The 24380-nt window shown below is 30.5% G+C and overlaps 1 protein-coding gene across 10 annotated transcripts in view; it reads right to left on the bottom strand.

Moving 5' to 3' along the window:
* Positions 1-1368: 1368 nt before the first annotated feature.
* LOC130891528 (protein tramtrack, alpha isoform-like) overlaps positions 1369-24380 on the bottom strand; it is a 52241-nt gene continuing 29229 nt past the window's right edge. For 2 of the 10 annotated variants that reach the window (XM_057796343.1, XM_057796344.1), the window contains exons 2-8: positions 19781-19970; positions 19376-19541; positions 18276-18417; positions 17927-18167; positions 17357-17456; positions 3797-4098; positions 1369-1680 (exon numbers count right to left, since the gene is read on the bottom strand). In XM_057796343.1, coding sequence (XP_057652326.1) covers positions 1414-1680; positions 3797-4098; positions 17357-17456; positions 17927-18167; positions 18276-18417; positions 19376-19541; positions 19781-19951 — 1389 coding nt within the window. In that variant the 5' untranslated portion in view covers positions 19952-19970 and the 3' untranslated portion in view covers positions 1369-1413. Of the gene's footprint in view, positions 1681-3796; positions 4099-13905; positions 14601-17356; positions 17457-17926; positions 18168-18275; positions 18418-19375; positions 19542-19780; positions 19971-20214; positions 20605-24380 lie in introns of those variants that run through there. The other 8 variants (XM_057796342.1, XM_057796339.1, XM_057796340.1 and 5 more) reach the window with 8 other exon arrangements.

Raw genomic sequence — 24380 nt, forward strand, 5'->3', positions numbered from 1 at the left:
AGGAGAAGACGAGTTTCGAAATTTTGACAGAAAAAGTAATTTAATAAAAATTGATATAGTATTATATGCGGTATACCTACTTGAACGCTTCTACATTGATTATAATAATTGTAAACTATGATATGAAATGTCAGAGGTCAGTAAAGGTGGCAAAAATGAATAACCTACAGGCGGCAAATCTATAAATCTGCCACTGATAATAACGTACATACAAAGTGTAGGTCTGTATGCGAATTTCCAATTCCCAAAGTTCCAGCACCTTAAAAAAGTCCCGATAACTTTTTCTCATATCTTTCATTCTAATAGTCCATTCTATTTCTTTTTTCCTTCCCTATTTGAATTTTACGAATTCAAAAATTAATTATCTTTATCGCTTGATCACACAATCAGTAATAACGATCTACTATTCTCTTCTTCCTATAAGAACTCTTAACCTAAAAACATAACTTTTAGAAAACCTCGAAATTTTTTACACACGTTTATTTCCATTTTCTTAGCTTTATCTCCGTTTTCTCAAACCCGTACACCTAAAAATAAATTTTTCGAAAATTAGAAGAATATTTCGAAATAAAAACCCAACCGCTTGTTCTAATTCAGACATTTATATTAGTTGTACTTTCTAATAACACTGTTCACTTCTCCGAATTTACCTTTAACCTCTAACTTGGTTATTAAAGCGCGCGTCAGATAAACTACTTGTGAGTAATCCAACGGTTCCAGAAATTCCAGCTAAAGCCAGTTTTTTGTGCAATCTACACCTTAGATTGTTTTTTATACCCTTTCTATACCTTCAATGTTATCCAAGAGAAATCTCATCAAGATCTTCTCACACAAATATTTTTTCTATCAATAAATAGAAAAACCCTGTAATTTATTGTTGGAATGGGTGGAAATGAATAATTTTACAAGAGTCTAGATCATTTAGAAAGATGTGCCAGGTCCACTGGGCGCTGGTGGTTTTTTGTTATAAACTTTGTTCCTTACATAAGCCTCTACTTTCATCGATCAGTAACAACAAAACCTTCAACTAGGGCCAGAATAGAGCTTAAATATGCATTATTACAAGGGACGAATTTGCACCAAGAATGAAGTATCCCAGCCTATAAACAATTATCAAAATCTTTAAATGATTTTAGTTATTATTTTAAACAATTAGATTAGATAAGCTAGCGCGTTAACGCCGTGATTGTACATTGCTTACACTTTGATTATTGTGTTCCTAGACGACAATATGCGACTTAGAGAAACTTATCTCAACATTCTCCACTTTCTTACATTTCAAATAACTTCTTCCATTGTTATTTTACAATGGATTTTCACTTAGGTTAACCAAGCTAGAAATTATTATAAATATATGAATAAAAAACATTAAATAAATATGACTTTATTTCCTGACATTAACACAGCAATAGTTTAATTACTTTTAGGATATATTTTGGTAGGGGAAGATGGTAATATTGGATCGATACTGTCTCTTCCACCGCTTCCTTGAGTCCCTTGACTTTTGTGGTACTCCTGAAAACATGGGACTATACACAGATTCGTTTGGCATTCAGGACAATGATATTTGGTTTTTCTTCTTAGAGTCCTTCCATGCGTATCGACTGTATTCCAACAGAAATTGCAACCTAAAGCAGGACCTAATCGTACCACAGGACAATGGCTGGATCTGGTATTACTCTAAAAATATATCATATAATTAAACTACATGTCTATATGTAAATCATTCAGTATCAAATCAAAATATCAGTATCAGCTTATCAATTTTTAAATAGAAGGGTATTATTTGGTACATTGATATAAAAAATTTTTTCAGATATGACACTAATGCCCACTTGCACCATAATCTCTACTCCACTGTTTAAAATACCTTGCTGTTAAAATTCAAACAGCGGTTTAACTCATAATCGCTTGCACCGTATTTTATGTGGTTCAAGTTAAAGTTATGTCACCGATCTGGGGAAATTTTCTTATAAATTAAATGAATTGGCACAAACACCTATCTTCAAATCATACATTTTAAGGTTATACAAGCAGTTATTTGTTTTTTTTTCTCTCTTCTGATCAAAAAATACATCTAATTCATATCATCGCAAAATTCAAAAACGCTATCGAAAACAAAGAAATAGACAAAATACCAATCAAGAAAAAAACTCGATGTGGGAGACTTCACTTTTTAAACATTTGATATCTCCATACTATAGCAGCAGTAGCTCTCCCGACTAAAGGAAAAACTAAAACTCCACAAATTATTAGAAATTTGATAAATGGAATCAAGCTGATTAGAATATTGATTAGCTATTTTTTATGTTTATTTTACTTTATTTTTTGCATAAACCCAGAATAGGCCTCCCGAATACAAGTTTTTGACGCTACATATATCCAACACAAACTTACAAGTACATTAGAAAACCCTTCAATCACAGTCAAGTAACCAGTAACGAAGTAGTAGACTATTTAAAAAATTTTATTTAGATTAAAAGGAAATGATTGAAACTACTTACGATTAATTATTTGATTTTCTTAAAAATTTGAGAAATAGTCATACACTTTTCAATGGTTATTTCATGTAACAATTCCTTATGATTATTTTTATTGTCTCATTATTGTATATGGTGCATACAGAAAAGGACAAAATAGAATAGAATTCCAGAATAATTTCGATAGAACATTATAAGTTATCTAATTATAGTAAAGAACAAAGCAATGACAGTTCCTCGACAAAAAGTGAAAATCATGAGATATGGGAGGGTTTTTTTTTAAACTTTAACGATGAGCCTTAATAGAATAAAGCCAAAATAACGTTATGAATCCAAATTTAACATAAAACAGTTGTAGTGATGTTCTGTGCAATTCAATAAAATTATCCAGTTACTTCCTTGGAATGAGTCACTATTCTGTAGACTAAATCTATGTACGGATCTACCACCAGTAAGTTTTTTCGAGAATACAGCTATTTTGCATCTCTTAGAAAACAATAAAATCATTCGAAAACAAACTGATTTTGCCATCATGGTAGGGATTTAAACCCAGTCAATTTCCTATTATCTCATCGTAAAGAATATGGGAACTTTGGATCAAATCGATGAAATCCCATTATTTACAAGTCATTTCCTTACCAACGTCAATTGGAACTATAACAAGGACCATAGGATATTACAGCGAAAGCAACATATATTAAATGTCTATTGCTATTGGAAGAAGTGGAATCTGTATTAGAATATCCTCATTTTGCCCCAAAATGTATATAAGTGTTGGCTTTAAAGGTCTGAACCTTATAAAAAAGGTAAAAGCTTTTACTTTTGCTATTTTTTGAATTCCTTCAACACAGTAAACAAAAAGAATGTCTTGCAGAGCAGAGACCATAATATTCACCATAATATTCTTTAATACCAATAGCGATAATGATTGTTTCTCCTGTGTTTTTCAACTCAAAATTACCTGAATTATAGGTTAGAACTGAAAATAAAATCAGTTTAAGCCCCCGATTTCGAGGGTTTAATTAAATGATGCAATGGTGCAATTCAAAAAACAGAATTAAGCCAGTGTTAATCTTACGGTGCAAGTGGCCAAAGGAAAATGTAACTAAATTAGGTTACGTTATTTAACCCTTTGTCATAGATACAATAAAACAATGCAATTTAATATTACAAACTAATCCTATTTGACGGCGCAATAAAAAACGAGCCAGTGATTGTTGTTTGGAATTCATAATTCATGACATTCAGTTTTGCTCAATAGTTTCTTGTAGAGACACAGATTTTTTGTAGTTTCACAAACATAAAACTAATCTCACCTCTGTAGATTTACTTGGCAATATAGGATGTGAATGCTGCTTAATTAGAACGTGCTCTGGAACATTAAGTAAATTATCAGGTGAGGGTGAAATACTAGGAATAGGTTCTGAGCATTGTCGTTCTATCCTTATAGGTGGCGGAAGAGTCAGGTACTGAGACAAGGCTACTGGCTCTATTTCCGTTTCCGGATACAAATCTGGTTCACGCTTTATTCGGGATTGCCTCATCAAAAAACGTCCTCGTTTAGGACCCATGTGTTCTTGGAGTGGAGGAGACTGCGATGACCCAGGAGAAAATGTTACTAAAAAAAGACACATTTGAATAATGTTAACAATTAAAATATTTAAGTAAGGTATATAGTAAACACACTGTTTACATTACCACTACACCAACACTCACAAGTACATTGTCTTTATTATCAAAATGTGCTTTAAACATAAAATTACGTGGATGATACCAGGTAGTACCAAGGGAAACCAAATAGATCACGTATTAATATCAAAAAGATCAAAAATGATACAAGATGTAAGAGCATACAGACTGACAGGTGTTGAGACTGATCATCACTTAGTAATAATCAAAATTAAATTAAGAATAGTGAAAAAGGCGATAAAAAGCAGAAAATGGAATGTGCAGAAACTGAAAACGAGGGAGGGAAAATACGAAAAAGAAATAAAAAAGCAACTACAAAAGTGTAAAGAAAAAGATACTATTGATGAGCAATGGAAAGAGATTAAGAAAAGTGTTATAAATGCAACGCAGAAAGTCATTGGTACAAAAGATATTAGAAAAAATAACGATTTGTTTGATACGGAATGTACAATAAAAATTAAAGAAAAAAAAAAGAAGCTAGGTTGAAATCGCTAAGAACTTTAAAATGAGAGGATTATAATGTATATACAAAAATAAGAAAAGAGAGCACCAAGTTAATAAAGACAAAGAGAATAAAATGGCTAAATGATAGTATGGACAACTTCAAATCACAATAAAAATAATGTAAAATTATATCAACATATAAAGAAACAAAATAAAAAACGAAATACAACAAATATGAATGAAAGAGAATAGAAGTCGGTATTTCAAAAAATTATTAACGGAAGATGATATAAGTGACAAAGGTACCATTTTAGGGAATGAAGAAAAGCCGACGGAAGCAGAATGTAATGACATCATAGACAAATTGAAACACAATAAAACATGAGGACCAGACGAAATAGTGAATGAACTAATAAAATATGGAGGAGATAAACTATGGTACAATACATTCAAGATCATGGAAGGAGTATGGGAAACAGAGGCAATGCCAAGAGAGTGGTCTACTGGATCGATTATACCAATACTGAAGGGAGGAAATCCCAACATATGAAGTAATTATAGAGGTATTAGTTTGCTTAATACCATATACAAAATACTAACAACGTTAATAAATGATATACTGAAAAAGGTAGTGGAACCAGAAATAGGGGAATACCAAAAAGGTTTTAGGCAACGAAAATCTACAATAGAAGCCATACATACTATATATAGCAAGTGGTCGAAAAAAGCTATGAAGACAACATTAATATGCAAATGCTATTCATCGACTTCAAATAAGCATTCGACAGTCTGAAAAGGAGGACGATTATAAAGGATACGGAAAAACTACAAGTACCCCAAAAGTTAATACGATTGGTGAAAATGACTTTACTAAATTCTAGGGCAAGGGTAATAACAAAAAACGGAACAACTGAGGAATTTGAAATAAATGCTGGGGTAAGACGGACTCTCAGCGATATTGTTTAACATTGCAGTTGAAGGCATAATAAGAGAATGTAGTAATATCAATAGAAGTATCATTAATGAATCAATACAAGTAATAGCATATGCTAATGATTTGACACTAATAGCAAGAGACCGAAAGAGTCTAGAGAACACATTAGAGAAAATTGTAAGGGAGGCAAGAAAAAAGAGGATTGAAAATAAATCAGAAAAAGATAAAATATATGGAAATTGAAAGAAGGAAGGAAATTCGCAAACAGGAAACAGCGAACATAAATGACCTCATTTTCGAAGTAGTCGACACAGAAAACGAGACAAAACAAAGAATTCATGCAGGATATAGGGCATATAATAAGTACAAAACTATTATGCAGAGCAACCAAATTGAGAGTCTACAAGACTGCGATAAGACCAGTAGTTACATACGTCGCTGAAACAATGAGGCTAACTAATATAGACAAAGAACAACTAAAGATGTATGAGAGGAGAATAGTTAGGAAAATTCATGGACTAGTAAAAGTTGGAAATAATGACTATAGACGACTAATGAACTATGAAATTAAGAATATATTAGAAAATGAGGATATAGTAAATACAATTACAGCAAAAAGAATACAATGGTGAGGGCACATTAAAAGAATGGAGACCGAGCAAGAAAAGATTGCCTGGTAGACCAAAAAATGGATGGGAAGATAAGATTGTGCAAGATATGGAAAATCTGGGAGTAAGTGACTGGAACAAACAGATGCAGGATAGAGAAAAATGGAGAACAATAGTCGAAGCTGCAGAAATATATGATAAACTGTAATTAAATAGGGTAGCAAACCACCCACAAAAATACAGGGTCAAAAGAGCTCAATTTTGAGCGACTACAATTCTCAATAGAATGTATAGTCTTGTATATATATACTTTAAACATTTTCTGCTTTAAATCTATGTGATGAATATATTACAGTAAAAATGATAAATCGGTGATTATATAAAATTACCGATTATTATACATAATCACCACTGAATTTGGTAAATACGATAAATTATCACATGTTTATCGAATTTACTGGTTAGTTTATAAAATACCCAACTCGTAATGGGGAATGTGATAAATATCATGACCTTTTGGCAGTAATCGTGATTTTTTTCGTCGAATTTTTCGAAGAAAAATTAGACTATTACGGTAGGCATGACTAGAAGAAAAATGGGAGCACATCATTTTCCCCATGTTTTGAGACCTCCTGAACACGATTATGATGGTTTTTCGAATGTCTGTAGTTATATATATATATATATATATATATATATATATATATATATATATATATATATATATATATATATATATATATATATATATATATATCTGTTTAAGCTACAATTCTTATTTTCGTCTCTCGAGCAATTGCTATGGGTCCGATTTGGTCCAAAATTAGCATACATGGCTTTTATGGCGGCGGATTGATGTAATTAGAGTTTGGTTGAAAACAAATGAATATTTCGAGGGGTCGCAGTGCAAAAAAGTGGTTTTTGACCTTTGCTCACCTCTGCAGGTCAAACGAAAAGCGACTGAAAAATGAAATTTCACATGTAGGCTCAATTAGTTGCTAGATGATTTCCTGTCGAAACTTTCCATCTCCACCCCTCTCCATTTTATGGTCATTTTTGTTATATTTTCTTATTTTTTGGCCACAAAAAAGTTTAACTAGAGGGTTCGAACTTCGCATGCAAGTAGGGGTGATGTTGAAAAATTGTCTTTCTCAAGTTCAAAGTTTTCTTCTTCAGTTCTTCTAGCACAAAACGCCCGAAATCATTTTGATCGTTGTAATTGTTGAACTGGACCGCCTCCTCTTTAATGAATAATACGAGTATGATCGCTGCAAGGGTGATTTTTTTACGTACCATTTTCGAAATTTCTTGTCATTATGACAATTTTTTCTTTGTTGTCAATTGGAATTGAACAAGAGGGTTCGAGACCACTGGGTCTATTGAAATTATGAATTTTCATTCGAGAGAGAGAGAGTTAACTTGTGAAATGAAAAGTTATTGAGGAATTGCAAATTTTCCATATAAAGAAATAAGATTGAGAATTAATATCATTTCCAAGAAATTCATTTTATGGAAAGATTTGTTTGTGTATTAGTCAAATTCTTCATTCGACGAAAAATTCGACCTTCGTGATGGAGCTCTGCTGCTCACGGCTTTTTTTTAATTTAAATGAGATTTTTTTTACTAAATTTTTTTAAAAAAAGTCTTCAAATTTATAGTTATTCATTACTTTACATATGTAGAAATAATACAGATCTTAAACAGTTTCATAAAATATAATTAACGTAAATTTCATTCCAGAAGCTACGTCCTTTATAAGTATAACATCATTTTTAACACTGATGGTTGATCAGAATTAAATCAACGAACCCGGCTTATTGGGCCACTAGAATAGAGTGCAGCTTTTTTTGAGTAGTTGGTACATAACCAAACATATTTATTGTTGTAAAGTACAAGTAAACAATGGTACATTTAGATGAATTGTAAATAATGAGAAAGTTGTAGAACGGAAAAAATGTTAGAAAAAGTGCTACAAAAATATCCAGAGAGTTCTGCATTTGACAGTGATATTGATTCATTCGATATAATGGAGAAAATTTGAGAACATATATATTCAACATACTTTCTGTGAATATTATTTATTTTTCTGATATAAGTTTGGCAGCTTGGGTCCCATATAAGAGAAGCATATTGTAGTTTTGAAAGAACGAATGCATTTAAAAGTAAAGATACGGTTTTAACTTTGGTAAATTGCCTAGAGCAGTTTCCACCAAGGATAATATTAATATGTTCAATAAAGTTCAATTTACTATTAAATGTAGATCTTAAGATCCTTAAATGCTGCAGACGTTTTAGGTATATTATTAGAAATGCGATAGTTGAAATGAAGGGGGTTAAGTTTTCTAGTGAAAGTTGAGGTATTACATTTTGAAATGTTTAGAGGAAGTGCATTTTTATCACACCAATCACAAATTTTATCTATATCAGATTGAAATAAGTATCAGTTATCAATGTCCGATATGGAATAATACAGGTCATCGGCATTAAGGAGAACATTGGAATTTAATCCTGAGACAATGTCATTTATAATAAATATTAGAAATAACAGTGGCACAAGTAGGTACTGAGCCCTGGGGTACTTCAGAAAAAGTGTTAATTTCTATGGAGATGAAATCATGGTAACTATAAGTTTTCTATCCGTGAGGTATGACTTAAAAAAGTTGATAATAAATCAGTTAAACCAATGTTAGATAGCTTAGTCAGAAGAATGCCTTGATCCAAGCGATCAAAAGGTTTGGAAAAATCTGTATAGACCTGACCACCGCTATCCAAATATATTGCGTTAAGCACATATAATTCGAGACCATAGATCTACCAGGATACAAATTAGGAGTAGATGAGGTAATATATTCCGACTGAAAATAATCAACAGAAGCATTTACAAGGTCATCTGGTTGGTTAAGAGATTTCTTTTTATAGATCATGCTATTAAGTATACTAGTAGTTTTTCTATTGGTATTTGCATAGGACCAAAAGTTCTTAGGATCATTTGTTAGCTATTGCTCTACATTTCTCATGGAATTATAAAGACTCCAACGTATATTTCTCTTAATTTTGACTCGCATATTACTAAATTCAATGTAATCATCATTATTATTGATACTCTTAAATTTTTGTAACAAACGATGTTTCGAATGAATGATTACGAATAATGTTGTTAAACCATAAAGGGTATTTTTTCAAAGATCTGGTAATTACTTTGGGAACGCTAACATCTTGAATTTGACTGTAAAAATATTCGCAAGCTATGTCAACGTTGTTTTGAACCAATAATTGATTCCAATTGATATCGAGCAAATCGCTGTAGAGTTGGGGGAAATTATCCCTTCGAAAGTTGTACCTCGCTTTCACTTGTGATGGAAATGACTCATTTGCATTTTTAGCGTGATAATGATTTCAAGGAAGAGGTGAAATACAACCTAACCTAACCTAACAAATGTTTGTTTTCTTAGTATCCATAATATTAAGTAATTTGGAATTAAAACGCTCAAGAAGAGCAGCTATTATTGAATGTTTCATTTTTTACGAGAGGATCTACATGCAACGAAATTAGAACTACTTCTGAAATCACGTGCCAAGCAGTTACGCAAACTGAAAGAATTTTCGTAAAGTTAGGGACTTTTATAACATTCCCTATTACGAGTTGGGGATTTTATAAATTAACCGGTAAATTTGATAAATATGAAAAAATTCAACATATTTACTAAATTCAGTGGTGATTACTTTATATTAACCGAATTTATTAGTTTTACCATACCAAATATGTCTCAGAAATAGATTTTATCTTTGCATGAAATTTAAGGAAATTTTTTACTTATATATTACTGTGAAAAAAAAAATCATGAAAATCATGCTAGTAAATATTTAAAAAAAATGCTAAGAAATTGGAGAACATTTTTTCAAATTGTTTGGGAATCTATTTTTGTTTGTAGGTACAGTGCTATAATAATATTATTAAATGGGACTAGGTATACAGATATAACCAATTACGTGAAATTAATAATTTTATTAATAATAATAAATACATAAAAAAAATTAATTTTAACTTGCTAAAAGAATTGTTATAGGTATGTTGGGTGTCAAATTCATTGAAGCACGGTAAAGAATGGCAATAAATTTCAATCATTGATAAAGAAATAAAATATTTTTGGTAATCACTATTTTGTTATAGGTTTACATTTTGTCAACTATGCAATCAACGGTGAACAAAACAATAGTTTTCTTTTTGGATTCACGTTCTTATGCTTGAATTCTGATTTTAGGCATTAAAAATCATTTAAATTTTTAGTTTCAGTTTGCTATTAGGTACCTGATTTACGTCGATAATTAGCTTCAAAATTATGGGCTTTAGAATGTCTCATAAACTTCATATGCTACATTCTCATCTGGATTAATTCAAAGATAATATGGGTGCCTTCTCCGAGGAACAAGAAGAGCGTTTGCACCAAGATGTGATAGACTTTGAACGGCGTTATCAATGGCGGTACAAAGAAAATATGATAGGAGATTACATCTGGGGTTTAATACGAGATAGCTCATAGGAACTTAGAAGAAATACAAGAAATAGTCACTTTAACACATTAATTTCTTATTATTCTACAATAAAATATCATTGTTTATCATAAATATTATATATAAAAACTCCGATATCTTGCAAAAATTTTTTATGCCATAATGTAAAATTACAATAAAAATTAAAAAATCATTGATTTTGGCCAAAAATTAACACATTGAGCCCCAGCCAAAATTAATAAACTTTCTCCAAGGCGCAAACAATTTTTTTGTGTGATAATAAAAAGTGTAAAAAATGATGTTTTTTGTGTGTATTATACAAGTTTGGAGTTAGCAGAAAAGCTACAAGGAAACTAAAACCATTTATTGGAGACATTGCGAAAAATTAGGAAAGGACTACCCATAGAAATTGTACAAAAGAAGCTGAAGAAATGAAATTACTAGCAAAGAAAATTTGTTGATGCTTTCTACAAAGTAAAGGTTGTAAAGCCTTGAGGCCGTGGCCGACTATAACATAGGTAAATCTACTATAAATCTGTCTAATCAAATGGCAAGTTACAACACTACTTTGAGCTGTTATTTGGTACAGAAAGATAAATGCTCATATCCTCTATAAAAGTATAATAAAAAAATATTGTAATTAGATTCTCAAATCAGTGTAGCAAAGAAGTTACTGAAAAAGAAACTACAGATGTTTCTGATCAAGAGACGCCAAAACCAAAAAGATTTTAGGGACTCAGACGGTTCAACTACGTCGTGCGGTGCTGTGGAGAGAGTGCAGTTATGAGCCTATGGACCGCATTGTGTTCAACGTGTTAAAAAAACTGCTCTACTTTTTACAAAGGCAAACTATGATAAAAACAATTTTTTTTAGTAGAGGATTAAAATTCAACTTGCAAAAGTCAGGCTCAAAAATCGTGTTGACCAGTGAATCTTTATGTGAGATCAAGTAATCAAGTATAAAAAAATAAATATATCAGGTCTTTGAACTAATTTATAAATAGATACAACAGATGCCGTTCTTACAATATTATATTACAACCAACAACTCAAATATTAAAAGTCTCCAAAAAAATATGAGCAACAAATACACATCTTGGGTTCAGTAGTAGAAAAAAAGTTGAAAGAGGAAAAATGTTTGTACTTGATACTAATACTACTTGTTTAACAACAAATAGTTGAATTAAAACGCAATCGATTAATTATTTTTGGTGTAATACATGAAAGCGAATCCTTAAGCCGGAAATCAAAATCACATTTTCTAATTATTTCTAATTTATGCCACAAAATTGTTGAAATGAAAAGTTTTAAAATATCCGCCTCTAAATAAAGTGATTTGTACAAGAAAGGCTTAATATGAGTATTTTTATCAAAACCGGTATATTATAGAATCGTTTCATAAAACATTGTTACAAATTGTTACAATTACAATTACTGTAAAAGAGTAAAGTTAAAATGAATAGTAAAAAAAGCATCACAATGGTAAGTATAATATGGATTAAAAAATACTTTCAAGAAAAATTTCATTAAATGACAATGTACGAAAGAAACTATCAGATATCCATCATGATAGTTTAGTTGCTATCAAAGCGTGAGCTCCCACCATATCAAATTAGTCTGGGAGTGCCTTAGGCAAGAACAATAAGACTTTTGGTTTGGATTCACGACAATTCGGGAATCACTGGCTTCATACGGTTCCAAATCACTGACCTGAAGCATTTGAAGAACTAGTTTCTAGCTTTCAACCACAATATTTACCAAATGTCTACCCTGAAAGGGTAATCTCGATTTTTTTAGAAATACATTATTTGATACCCGAAGAAGTGAGTATCCAAGTAATTGATATATTTTGTTGCTATCAAAACGTGAGGGTATTAGAAACTAGTTAAAGAACATTATAAGGCTAGTAAAAGTGTCATATGTCTTTTTATTTGAAATGAATGTAGTATGTCTAAACAAATCAGGTGAATGAGTATATGTTCCAAATATTGTGTTTGTTGCCACTAATTTAATTTCATTGAACAATTAAAACACTAATATTGGTTGTTTCATTATAGTAGTGCAGTAGTTTTTTCATTATGACACTAAAAATTTAAATTAATTTCAAATTTCCTTTACTTTCAGTTTCAAAAAAGCATCTTTAGCTTTAAATCAAAGAACTGGCATGAGAAATGTTCTCCAAAAAGTTATAGAAATGTACTTGATGTCTATAACAAAAGCTGGATAAGGTAATTATGATTTAAAATTAATTGGGAATACTCCATCCACTACTTTCACAATTTTTGTAGTACATACAGACTAGTGGCTCACCGCATGATTTGCGTGAATGATACTTTGAAGTATGCCACGGTATAAAACTAAATTTAATCATATTTGGAATTATTTAAACACATTATTAAGTTTTGCTGAATTTTAACTCTTATTAAACATGAATTTTTCATTTAAATTGAATTTAATTTAAATGAAAAAATATGACGGACGCTTATTGGCTTATTAATCCAGATTGTAGCATAGATTTTAGGAAAGGGGTTAAATTGCATGAAAATTTGAGGTTCTTTGAATGATGAGGCTAATATTCTTGCATTCTACTGTCCTGGAATCTTTTAGTCACGTAAGAAAATGCACCTACAAGAAAAAATTTCAAGAGAAGGAATAATTTGAAAGAGAATTACTCTGGCGAACTTCAATAGTTTTAGATCAAAGAAATATCTGGTTCTCAGTAAAAATATGCTACCCCTTCTAAGTGACTTTCTTATAGGATACTACTTCTTTTCCAATGAGACTAGGTCAAGTGGAAACTGACCAGTGTGGGTTCTGTGAGGAAGGAAATAAACTTTGGATAACTTAGTTTCTTCTGCCATCAGAAACCAACGGAGAAAATGCTTGGGACGACAAAGGAGTAGAGCTATGGAACTGAAGAGGGAGTTGTAGGTAGTTTAAAGAAGAAGACGGCTGAAAAATAATATAATCGAAAAGGTCAAAACACTTGGCTCATTTATATTTTTATATAATTATTTCATCCACATTTCAGCAGTATCAGTTGTTCAGAAGTTTAAAGTTTATGCTAATTCAAAAAGACTTGATTGCAAGTAGTTCAGTAAATTTAATAATAGCTGCATTAATTTGTATGGAATATTTCACTTTCTTTAACAAGAATCTTCAAATATATAAATAATTTCTTTATTTTTCTCTAAACATAGAACCAAGTTTTAATAAAATTTGAAATAATGGGTGGCGATTTGACTTTAAATGAATTTATTACTTCCTACATGACACCTGTAAAAACCTGATTTTGTTATCTAAAAATATTTTGGGATGTGGACTGCTGCTGGACTTCACAAGGTTGAAAATATATACAGATTCTATAAAATACACGTTATAAACTCTACATATGCTCAAGATTGATATTTTGAAAATTAATAGTCTCTGCGGCATTTTCACTGCCATCAAAGTATTTGGAACGGTTCGGAACATCTTTATTGTCAAAAACAGCACCACTTATAATAGCTATAGGATGATTAACTGTACATGTGTCTCTATCACTATGAACTACCGTTTCCTCCTTACAACTATCTGTTACTTGATTACGATGCTTAATACTAAGTCTAAAATTTGGGTATCCCCGTTTTTTGTACTCCAACCACAAAGTTCTATTATTCACTTCATACATCCTAGCCGCTTTGCAAAATCCTATCCCGCCAAATCTGACAGCTTCTAATGCCCTGAGAAAGTTCTCATCTCCTTGGGGATTGAAACTTCTTTTTCTTTTAAGATTTTGATACTGTACAGTCACATCGGTATTAGGACGGTTTAAGATATTGTTATTTGGATGGGAGGTAGGAGTGAATTGTGTACCAACATTATTCGATAATGCTGCAGAGTTTGATGAAAAATGCGTGAAGCCAGTTTGATCCAAAACATTCCACTGAATGCCTGCAAGGATAAGGATATGTTAGCATCATAATTGATTGCGTACAAAAGTAGTTTTGAACTGTGTAAAGCAAATAAGCTTAAAATTTACTTTGTTAATTATCCAGACAATAATTCTACAACTATTTTTATGGTCAATGAAGCTTCAATACTTCTTCTACTTCTACTACTTCAATATTTTCGTAACATGTTTATGCAATGTACACCATGTTAATTTTGAAGTAATATATCTTAAATCACTGCACTGAACAAAATCAAGACATGTCAATTTTTGAATTGAACGAGGTACTAAACACCAAATAAGGGTATTTTATCGAAACTTGTATGAACTACACCTAATCCGTTTCATTGTAATACATGGGGTTTCTTGTTGTGGTGGTAGAATTATTGTAGATGAAAATCTTTGGGTTAAAAACTTCGATAATTGTTTTTGTCTATAATTCTATTCTCTCTACACTTCCTTTTCAAGATAGAGCTTATTAAAAAGCAGTAGAAGAATTTAACATACGTGTAAGTGAAATTTTTATTAAGGGAAGGACGTTGATGCAACATTTATGACAATTAGTATATCCATCCATTCAAAACTGACCTGTTTCATGATTCTTCGTTAATTGCAATGATTTTTTTAAGATATTGAGTGTAGATAATAACTAAATAATATTAATTTACCTTGTAGGTCCCACAATATTTTATGGTTTTGAAAAATTTTAATTTACTAGAAAAACTGCAATCAAAAATATTTATGAATATCTACAATTTTTATCTGATCTTAATTATTATATTAGATTATTACTTTTGAAATCGGCTTCTAAATTATACATTTTATAACTAGAAATATTATTTTTCATTCAATTTAAGAAATATAATAAACCAAAGAGAAAATGTCTCTTCAAAGACCTGCTTTGGAAAAATATTATTTTGCTGGTAATTCAACATGTTGTAGAAAGTAGAATGTTTTGGAACTATTAGTAGCAGATGAACGAAAAAGAAATAATAAGGATGAAAACATGAATTGAAAATTTGATGAGCTTAATTGGGTTACACAGGATGTACACAAAATAATATAAGCAAGGTTCCACTTTTTAAATGCTTTATGACTACAATCCATTTATTTTATTAATATTTACAAATAATAGATAAAACACAGTATTACATATTTTACTGTTATTAGGAAACACGTTCATTTTATAAAAAAGACATAAAAGATTAGCAATTGAAAAAATTTGAACCTTCACCTTCATTTAGTCTAAAAGCCAAAGGACACTAGACTACACAATAAAAATCCTCAATTTATATTTATTGAAATATACTTTCCCAGGTATAAAAGTTTAAAAAACCAATTATAAAACTATTTTTTCAATTTAATGAAAGCTTATATTGAACTTACCACTAGATATAGTAAAATGTAACAGTCAAAATAAGTAAATGATCATCGAAATTAAAACCACATTTTAATGTGAAAGTATAAACAAACTTTTCACATCTTACCATCCTATTAAACCAAATTACTCGAAACAAATCATTGTTAACTCAAAAAATAGTTAATGTACACCAAAATATCAACCACATTTTAACTTTGGGCAATTGCATGTGCCGTGTAACTAATTTGCTTTTTTTATTTTTATTATTTCCCACTCGCTAAAATGTTGCTCTTTGTATTCGTCAAAGGTCTCACACGGCCTTTTATAATTTTTACAATCCAAATCCGACCCAGTTGGAATTCTATATGAGCAAATTATCTCAGTGTTAATCTTTAATGACACTGGCACGTCTTTATAGACACTGTTCACTATTAGATGCTTTAGGTCATAGGTCATAGATCATTTGAATGGCATTTTCGGGTTCTGGAATTAGAAAATTCCTTATCCTCTTCATCTTCAATTGATTTCTTTAGAGTCACTTAAAGTCTCTCCAGTTTAAGTCAGTGCAGACAATTGGAGACCATCTGAATATGGTACTGTTTAATAACAATCCAATGGTCCGAATATTTTATTGAGTTGTTGGGTCTTCTTGAAAATTTTTCCATATTATATACATTACCGGTCAAAACTTTTTTCCCATCTCATAATCCATTCATTAAATTTCAAAATAATATACTGTAACAAATGTTTCTTTCATATTGTCAACGAAAGGTCGATACTTTATCAGGCGCATGTTTATATTTGTCAGTGAATGCGACAAGTTATAACTACTTACACGTAACGGCTGATTTGTTCATTATTCTTTAACTGTGAATTTGCAGTCGAGCAAACCGTCTTTCAGTATTAAATATGTATTCTATAGTTTTATTGAAAGCTTCTAGAGCATTGTTTGTATTTAGTATAAGCTATTCGTTTTCAATGTAGGTAATAAAATCATTTTTGGTTCTCCATTTGTCCAATAGGGTAGGGAACAGTAGGGCGATCGCTCAGGGCGCCAGGCTTAAAGGGGCGCGGCTGGCGAGATATTCGAACGAGACTTGCTTGCCCAAAAATTCCCAATGCTCTGAGAACAATTCGTTATCTTTTGTATTTTTTGTGGTTTCATGATTATAAAGTACAACAAACTAACTAAGGAAATTATTTGTTGTCTCTCATCTACTGACTTTCACCCTATAATATACATTATAGTTTATACAGAACTATTGAGTTCATGGCTATCATAAAGTCATAAAGTATTTAAAAAGTCTCAGTGCAAGTACAAGTCACATCAAGGAAATGAGATCCTTCTGACTGTATTATTCAATTTAAACAAATAACCGTAATACATTTTTTACTTACCAGTAGTTGATTGACTAGTTGTACAAGTACGGGGTATTTCTACCGGGGAACATTCTACTTGTGAAGTATTCACATTTACATCTTGAGGTGGAGTTATGTGCTGGAAAAATTTATACAGAATACAGATTTTATTTTCACTGTAACCAGAGAATGAGGTCTTAAAATATAGCTGTAAAAGTGGAAATATAAAGAATACCTAGTATATCACAGTGTTGTATAGTCCTTTTTTGTTTGGTATGAGTTTCTGAAAGACAAAACTTTCTCACACATGGGTTAATAGTGATTAGGCAGTCACAACTATTCCCCTTCAAAACATTCAAGTAATGTAAAAAAAGTGCAACCTTGACAAATATGCATTGAATCTTCCAAAAAACAATGACATTTGACATAACATTTCATATACCTCACTAACTAAGGCATCTAATGGAAAATTTATATGTGGTAGCTATGAAGCAGCTTACTTCACAAAAAATATAAACACATTTACAACACAAGTGAAACAAACTTGGTGGTAATTGAAATTATAACCATTAAGTAAGATCAGGCAAAATGGTGAATTGATTAACTCACTGTAATAATTTGATGAGTTGTTTGTTCAGTGTCCCTTTGATGGGATGTTGATGGTTGCATACTTGGAATAGGAATACCATTATATTTTTGTGAATTGTCTTCTAAATTTGTAGGGTTATCGGATTTTAAAACACTTTCGAAAACATTATTTGCTGTACTTAATAAAATTTCATTCTGGGTACCTTCTGCATTTTCTGTTGTTATTGTTGAACTACATATAACATTCTTTTTTAATCTTCTCCTAAAATATTAGAAACTCTCTTTTTTTATTTATAATTGAAAGAGGTTTAAATATATTACAATACAAATATATTACATTTTTTATTATAGTGGGAAAGTATTTTCTTACCTTTTACTTGAAGGTGAAGATGGGCTTACAGGTCTATTTTCATCAAAACTCCAATTATCTGTACTTTGTGCACCAATTTCTGTTTTTTCTGGCTGACTATGACACTTAACTGCTGGATTCTCCATAGGTATTTCTGTTAATCCTACACAAAATTCCAAAAATCAATATGTAAACAATGTTTAGCAAATGATAAAGTGAAAAATATTTGAGGATGGTCCTTATCAATATAATAGTCTAGTCTGATAATGAAATAATGACCTGTGTGAAGTTATCCATGGATTTCTGCCAAGAATATTTTTTACAAAATAAACTTTTGCGAAAAAATGTCAATAGGGAAGACATATAAAAACATTTTTATAAACTATGTAAGTTTACTACCAAAAATTGAAGATTAAGTGGATAAAAAATTTTAAACATGTGTCTTTGTACATATTTCAGGATTAAAAAGAAAATATCTAACTATTACAAAGCTCACCTAATTAGAAGGATACTTAATAAGTAATCTATTAACAAAAAACTGTGATGCAAGTGTTTTTAATAGCGTCAACAAAACTTTGAAAAGTTTATGTTTATTCGAATAGAAATCCTAGATAACATGAAATAATGACTTATCAAATGAAGATGCCAACAATTAGTAGGGGAGCCCAAGTAGTGATTTTGGAATTTACTCAAGCTCACTTTTTATTTCTTTAAAACTTTTTTGAAGAGATTTCTAAACAATTTTTTTTTTAAATTTAAACCTCTTTAATAAATTTTTATTTCTAATTTCTAGCCTTCTATCGAGCCACTCTTATTCTGCAAAGCAGCATTCAATATACCTTTGTAATCCTTTTGGAGCACCTAAGCTATCAATATTTGACATGCTTTTAATACAATTAAAGAATTATGAAAAGTGTCTTATATCCACCAAAGTGAAATATTAATATATCTTCTAAGTAGAAGAGGTTATTTAGATAAACATTCCCTAAGCAAGGCAAAGCAAATTCCAAGTATTTTGTGTAACACATTAGAGTCAAAATATATCAATATGTTACTATTGAATATTTATGCAAATATTCAAACAAAAATATGATTGATTCACTGCACTTTTCTGAACTTACCTTTAATTTTCAACATTTCTGCCGTCTTCAATATACATGGTAATTGTTCCTGTGATACACTTACTTCTCCATGGTACATAAAATCCACCATTACTTTTAAATCAGTAAACTTGACATCTTTTAGAATCACAATTGGATGTTTACATGGGTTTGTAGCAAATAATGACTAGAAAATATAAAAAGATTGAGACTGAATATCTTTATAAGTTTTCAAATGTAACATATGTTTAGCATTTGCCAAGACATCACAATACTTGAATCTCACCATAAATTTTATTGTAATAACAATTATATATGGAATTATTCAAGAAGTAGGTGTGTAATGAACTTTTTTTCATTATTTGTAAAATTTTCAAAGTTTAAGAATGTCTTGTTAAAGTTATTCATACAAATACATATACTTACTTGAAAATAAGAGCTACATGCAGATAAAACGACTTTATGTGCTTGTAGTTGTTTACCTTCTGCTGCTAAAGTAACATCTACAAGGGACTGACTGTTTAAAAGACTAGAGAATACAGATATGAAGTTTGGTTGATGATTGTTCCATCTTAAACAATACTGTTGAACTGTCATCCTTTCTTATTTTGGGTACCTATAATATTAAATGAATTGAAACCAAAAATATATCAAGGGGATGTTGAATAATCCAAAATATATGTATGTAATGAAAACCATTGATATTATTTTTGACAAGAAAATTAAATTCAGAATTGTATCTTTTCACTTTGGGGATAACATGCTGGTGGATTTTTTCCCATTAAAATATGAATTAAAAAGGCAATATATACCTTATAAATGAATAAAAATGAATTTCCTCTTACTAACAAATTGCTTACCCAGCTTATCTTTTCTGCAAAATCAATATTTATTTACAATAACAAGCAGCAGTTACTGTTCTAATAAGTATTTTTACTTAAAAATTGATATTCAAATTATGAATAATACTTATCTGAATGGATTAATAATTTACATTAGCCAAAAGCAAAATCTGTGATGTATAATATTAGTCTATAGGTAGATGATCAAAATCAATAAAGAGTCCTTGAAAAAAAATAAATTACGTAGTATTGCATTGATAGTAAAGTATAATCGCCATATAAATGTCCGAGACAATGTCATTAAATTTCAACTAATTAAAAAAATACCTTATTTACTATCAACTTATTATTTACAGACAAAATAGTTTTAACCTCAAAGATTTTGACAGTACACACTGACATTAACCTGACAGACAAGGGGACAAGTGAATGGAATCGTGGGCGGGATTTTTAATTTGTATGGGGTAGGGAGAAAAGTTATTTAAATTATAAGTAAGGGTGATTTTTAACAAACTGAACCAATGCTTTAGAAAAAAGTTATAGAAAAATCATAGTTAATCAATCTGACAAGCGAAGAGAAAATATCAAATATACTATAAGGTTTTGTATTACATTGAAATTTATAGATTCAAAATCCATCTAATAAAAGATAAAAACACAAATATGATTATCATTCTTTTAAAATTTGCAATAAATTGAATAATGATTAATTCTAAAAAATATATTATAGTTGTAATGCTCGTAATTCTACAATGACACATTTTTTCAGATTGCCAATTTTTCCCCTTAAATTATATTGAATTGGAATGGGTTTGGACTTCATCCAAGTACTAAATCACCCTTGAGAATTAACCGACTAACGATTTACTTAATTAATAGTAAGATCTTGTTTATTTAATAGTCGGCTATTAAATTAAAGAAGCCGCTCATACATTTCAAACTGCTTTTACAACCATCAAAAACAAGTAGCGTGTGGGATCTAGAGAATACGACACTATTGTTTAATTTTTTAATTTCCTACGCATTTAAAAAAATTCAGGTAGTTGGTTTTGGATAGTATTAGGCTAGAATACATATAAAAAGTATGGCAATTTTCCAGGTATCTTACAAAAAAATACCATAATACCATAAAAAAAATATTTGAAAAAATCAATTTGCTTTTGTTAATTTTGAGATTGTACATTTTTTGTATGCTCATGCTAATGTTGAAAAAATCCTAGGCGGCTGCTTCTAGTATAAAATAGATGGTGCTACTAATATAAAATCTATTTGATTCCATTTAACCCTAATCTTAAGTTATGGAGTGTAGAGAAGGAGGAACATCTCTGGGTTAAAAAATGTGAGCTGATTTTTGATGGAAAAATAGGTGGCGCTGATTATGGAGGGTATTCTTTTTTACTATTTTTTTAATATTTTTAAACGTTGTTTAATTCTTTTCACCACCTACATAATATTCTGTTTTCGTTAGTTTATAGAATCTGAAGCTAGTTTCAGATATAGTAAGTGTTTAACTTCAGATCTCAATCCCATAGTACAATCAGCGCCACGTATTATCCCTACAGAATTCAGACCATATTTTAAACGTACCGTCCATAAGAGATGTTCCCCCTTCTCTACACTCTATATCTTAAGTATAAATATGACACTTGACTTACTGTCAGTTTTGATAAGAACCGTTTTTTGTATCGGGTGTTCTTTTATTTTCTTCTTCACTCCGGTTCAATTGTTTGTTTTTTTCCTTTTCAACTTGAAACAGTACAAATCACATTACCATTCCCCACAATCCCAGCCCTGCATAGGGCTAAACCCAATATGAAAAATTTTTTGAACACACCCAAAGAAAACCAACGAACCTCTCTATCTCAACTATTAGTTTGAAATAGCATTTTGAGTTAAGCAACTTTTGTTAGTATGAAAAAAAATAAAAAGGGATTTCTTGTGTCTTGTCAACCGTTGAGAAGTGGTTTGCTGAGTTTAAACGATGCGAAATGAGCTACGAGGACGTTGCACACAGTGGACGCCAAAAAAATTTTGTTGCCGAACAAAACATCAAAAGCCTCCACAAAATAATTTCGGAGACAGTAAATACATCAAATGACTGAAATGAATATAAATTTGGGTATGCGAAAGCTCTGTGTGGGTATAAAACAACCAACGAATTGATCATTATGAGCAATGGTTGGAGTTGCTCAATCGTAGTAAACAATAAACAGCGACTATTACGTAACGTTTTCGGAGCGTTTGTAGGACAAAACCGCCGAAAATGGCCTCAATTGAAGAAGAAGAAAGTGCTGTTTCATCAGGACAACGCAGCGTGTCAAAAATAAATGAAAAATTCCTTCTACGCCGTATTTTCCCGACCTGGTCATTAGAGACTTTTACTGTTCTCAGGTTCTAGCTGGAGATAAAATTTTCACAGATGAAGAGGTTATCGCCGAAACTGCTGCCTATTTTGATGAGATAAATTTAAATTCTCGAATGATGTTTATTTTTTCTACGCTAGTCTACGAACTTTTTAGCCCATCTGTTACAACTTAAACGTTAAGTTCCCATTTAGAATAACGGACATATAACTGTTGGTATAGTTGAGTGTATTATGAGCGCTCCTTTAAAACTTCTCTGATATATCAGTTTTTTTGCTATTTTTAATTCTTCAATACTCTTCACTCTACCTTTTATAGTCCTTCAAGTAAGAATAGATAAACAAATTCGAGACAACTGAACACATTTCATTTTGTTATTTTATATTTAAAAAGTTCAAATATAGTTATCGACATGCTCTGTACTATATGTAATATTTTTGTTTCACTCTGTAAAAATCGAGGTGGTCTTTCTATAGAAAATCATCCTTGAAATAGTCCGAACGAACCTCAATTCCAACGATAATGTCAATGAAGCAAGGCTATTAAGAGACTTGGATCTGTCATTAAAGCATTTTGTTCGTCCTTTTTATAAATAAACCGCTTTGGAAGCGTGTGTGGGATCTTATACTTTCCTATGTCACATAATAGATTGGAAACTTTTTATGTTGCTTTGTTGTGATAAAAACAACGAACTTATATGGGTTGAGCGAAGAGGTTTAATTATGATTGTATCCGTGCTTTAATAAAATTAAAATGTAGTTAATAGCTATTGACTTAAAGATTTTGAGAATTGAATTATTCCTAGTGTTGTAAGAATTGGAAAACGATTTGATGTCGAGTAGATCATATAGCCACAATCTCATTTACTCGTTGAATTGTCACATCGTCGAATTTGTGACCATGTAATGGTAAACAATAATACAATTATCTTTAACTTTTTACTTCTTACACCTTTTTATATGTTTTTCGTTATAATTTTTGTCTTTTATATGGAAATCAGTTTGAAACAGTATGTAAAAGTTAGACGTTTTGACATATTTCGGTGTATATAAAAAAACTGATATTAAAATCAAATGAATTGTTGTTAAAATAGATCACATATTAGACTCTTTCGTGACTTTGTACAAAGTTTAAATTCATCAATGCGACAAACTGATTGAGGTAGATTGAAGGGATGTAATCTTTCAGAAGGAAGTAAAGCGATGATTAATTTCAATGGGAACACGCCAGAACGGGTTTGGATATCGCCGAAGCTCATAAAAGGAATGAAACATTGAAACTTTTTCTACGCTTTCAAATAAGTTATACGCACTAAATCTAAACCATAGCTTTCTGAAAGCTATTCAATTGTATTGAATTGTGATTGCAATTCCACTTTTAAGTACCTTATGTCATAGTTTTTTATTAAAAAATTTCTAAAACATCGAAAATTTTCGGGAGAAACACCTTATGTATTTGATTCATGAAAACTTCAACGATCTCACGAGCGACAATATCCAACAATACATTTTCGATAAATTTTTTCAATAAATTTTCATAATTCTTTATTTAATAGAAACAATTAGTAATTGCAATGATCTATTCATTTTCTGTGTATTACCTATTGTCCCTTGTCACGTCATACTTCTTTACTTCTTACTTTTCCTCATATAACTATTAAGAAAACTATCAATGCAGCTTTTTGAAAGAAAAATTATACTCTCAGCATATTCAATTCAATGAAGAAGAATTATCTAACATTTTTCATTACTTAACTTTATTTAATCTACTCTATTTTCCGGTTTAGAAGGAATTTGCTAATTTCAAACTAATCTTTTAATC

Source organism: Diorhabda carinulata, chromosome 3 (genome assembly GCF_026250575.1).
Source record: "Diorhabda carinulata isolate Delta chromosome 3, icDioCari1.1, whole genome shotgun sequence".
NCBI classification, from domain to species: domain Eukaryota; kingdom Metazoa; phylum Arthropoda; class Insecta; order Coleoptera; family Chrysomelidae; genus Diorhabda; species Diorhabda carinulata.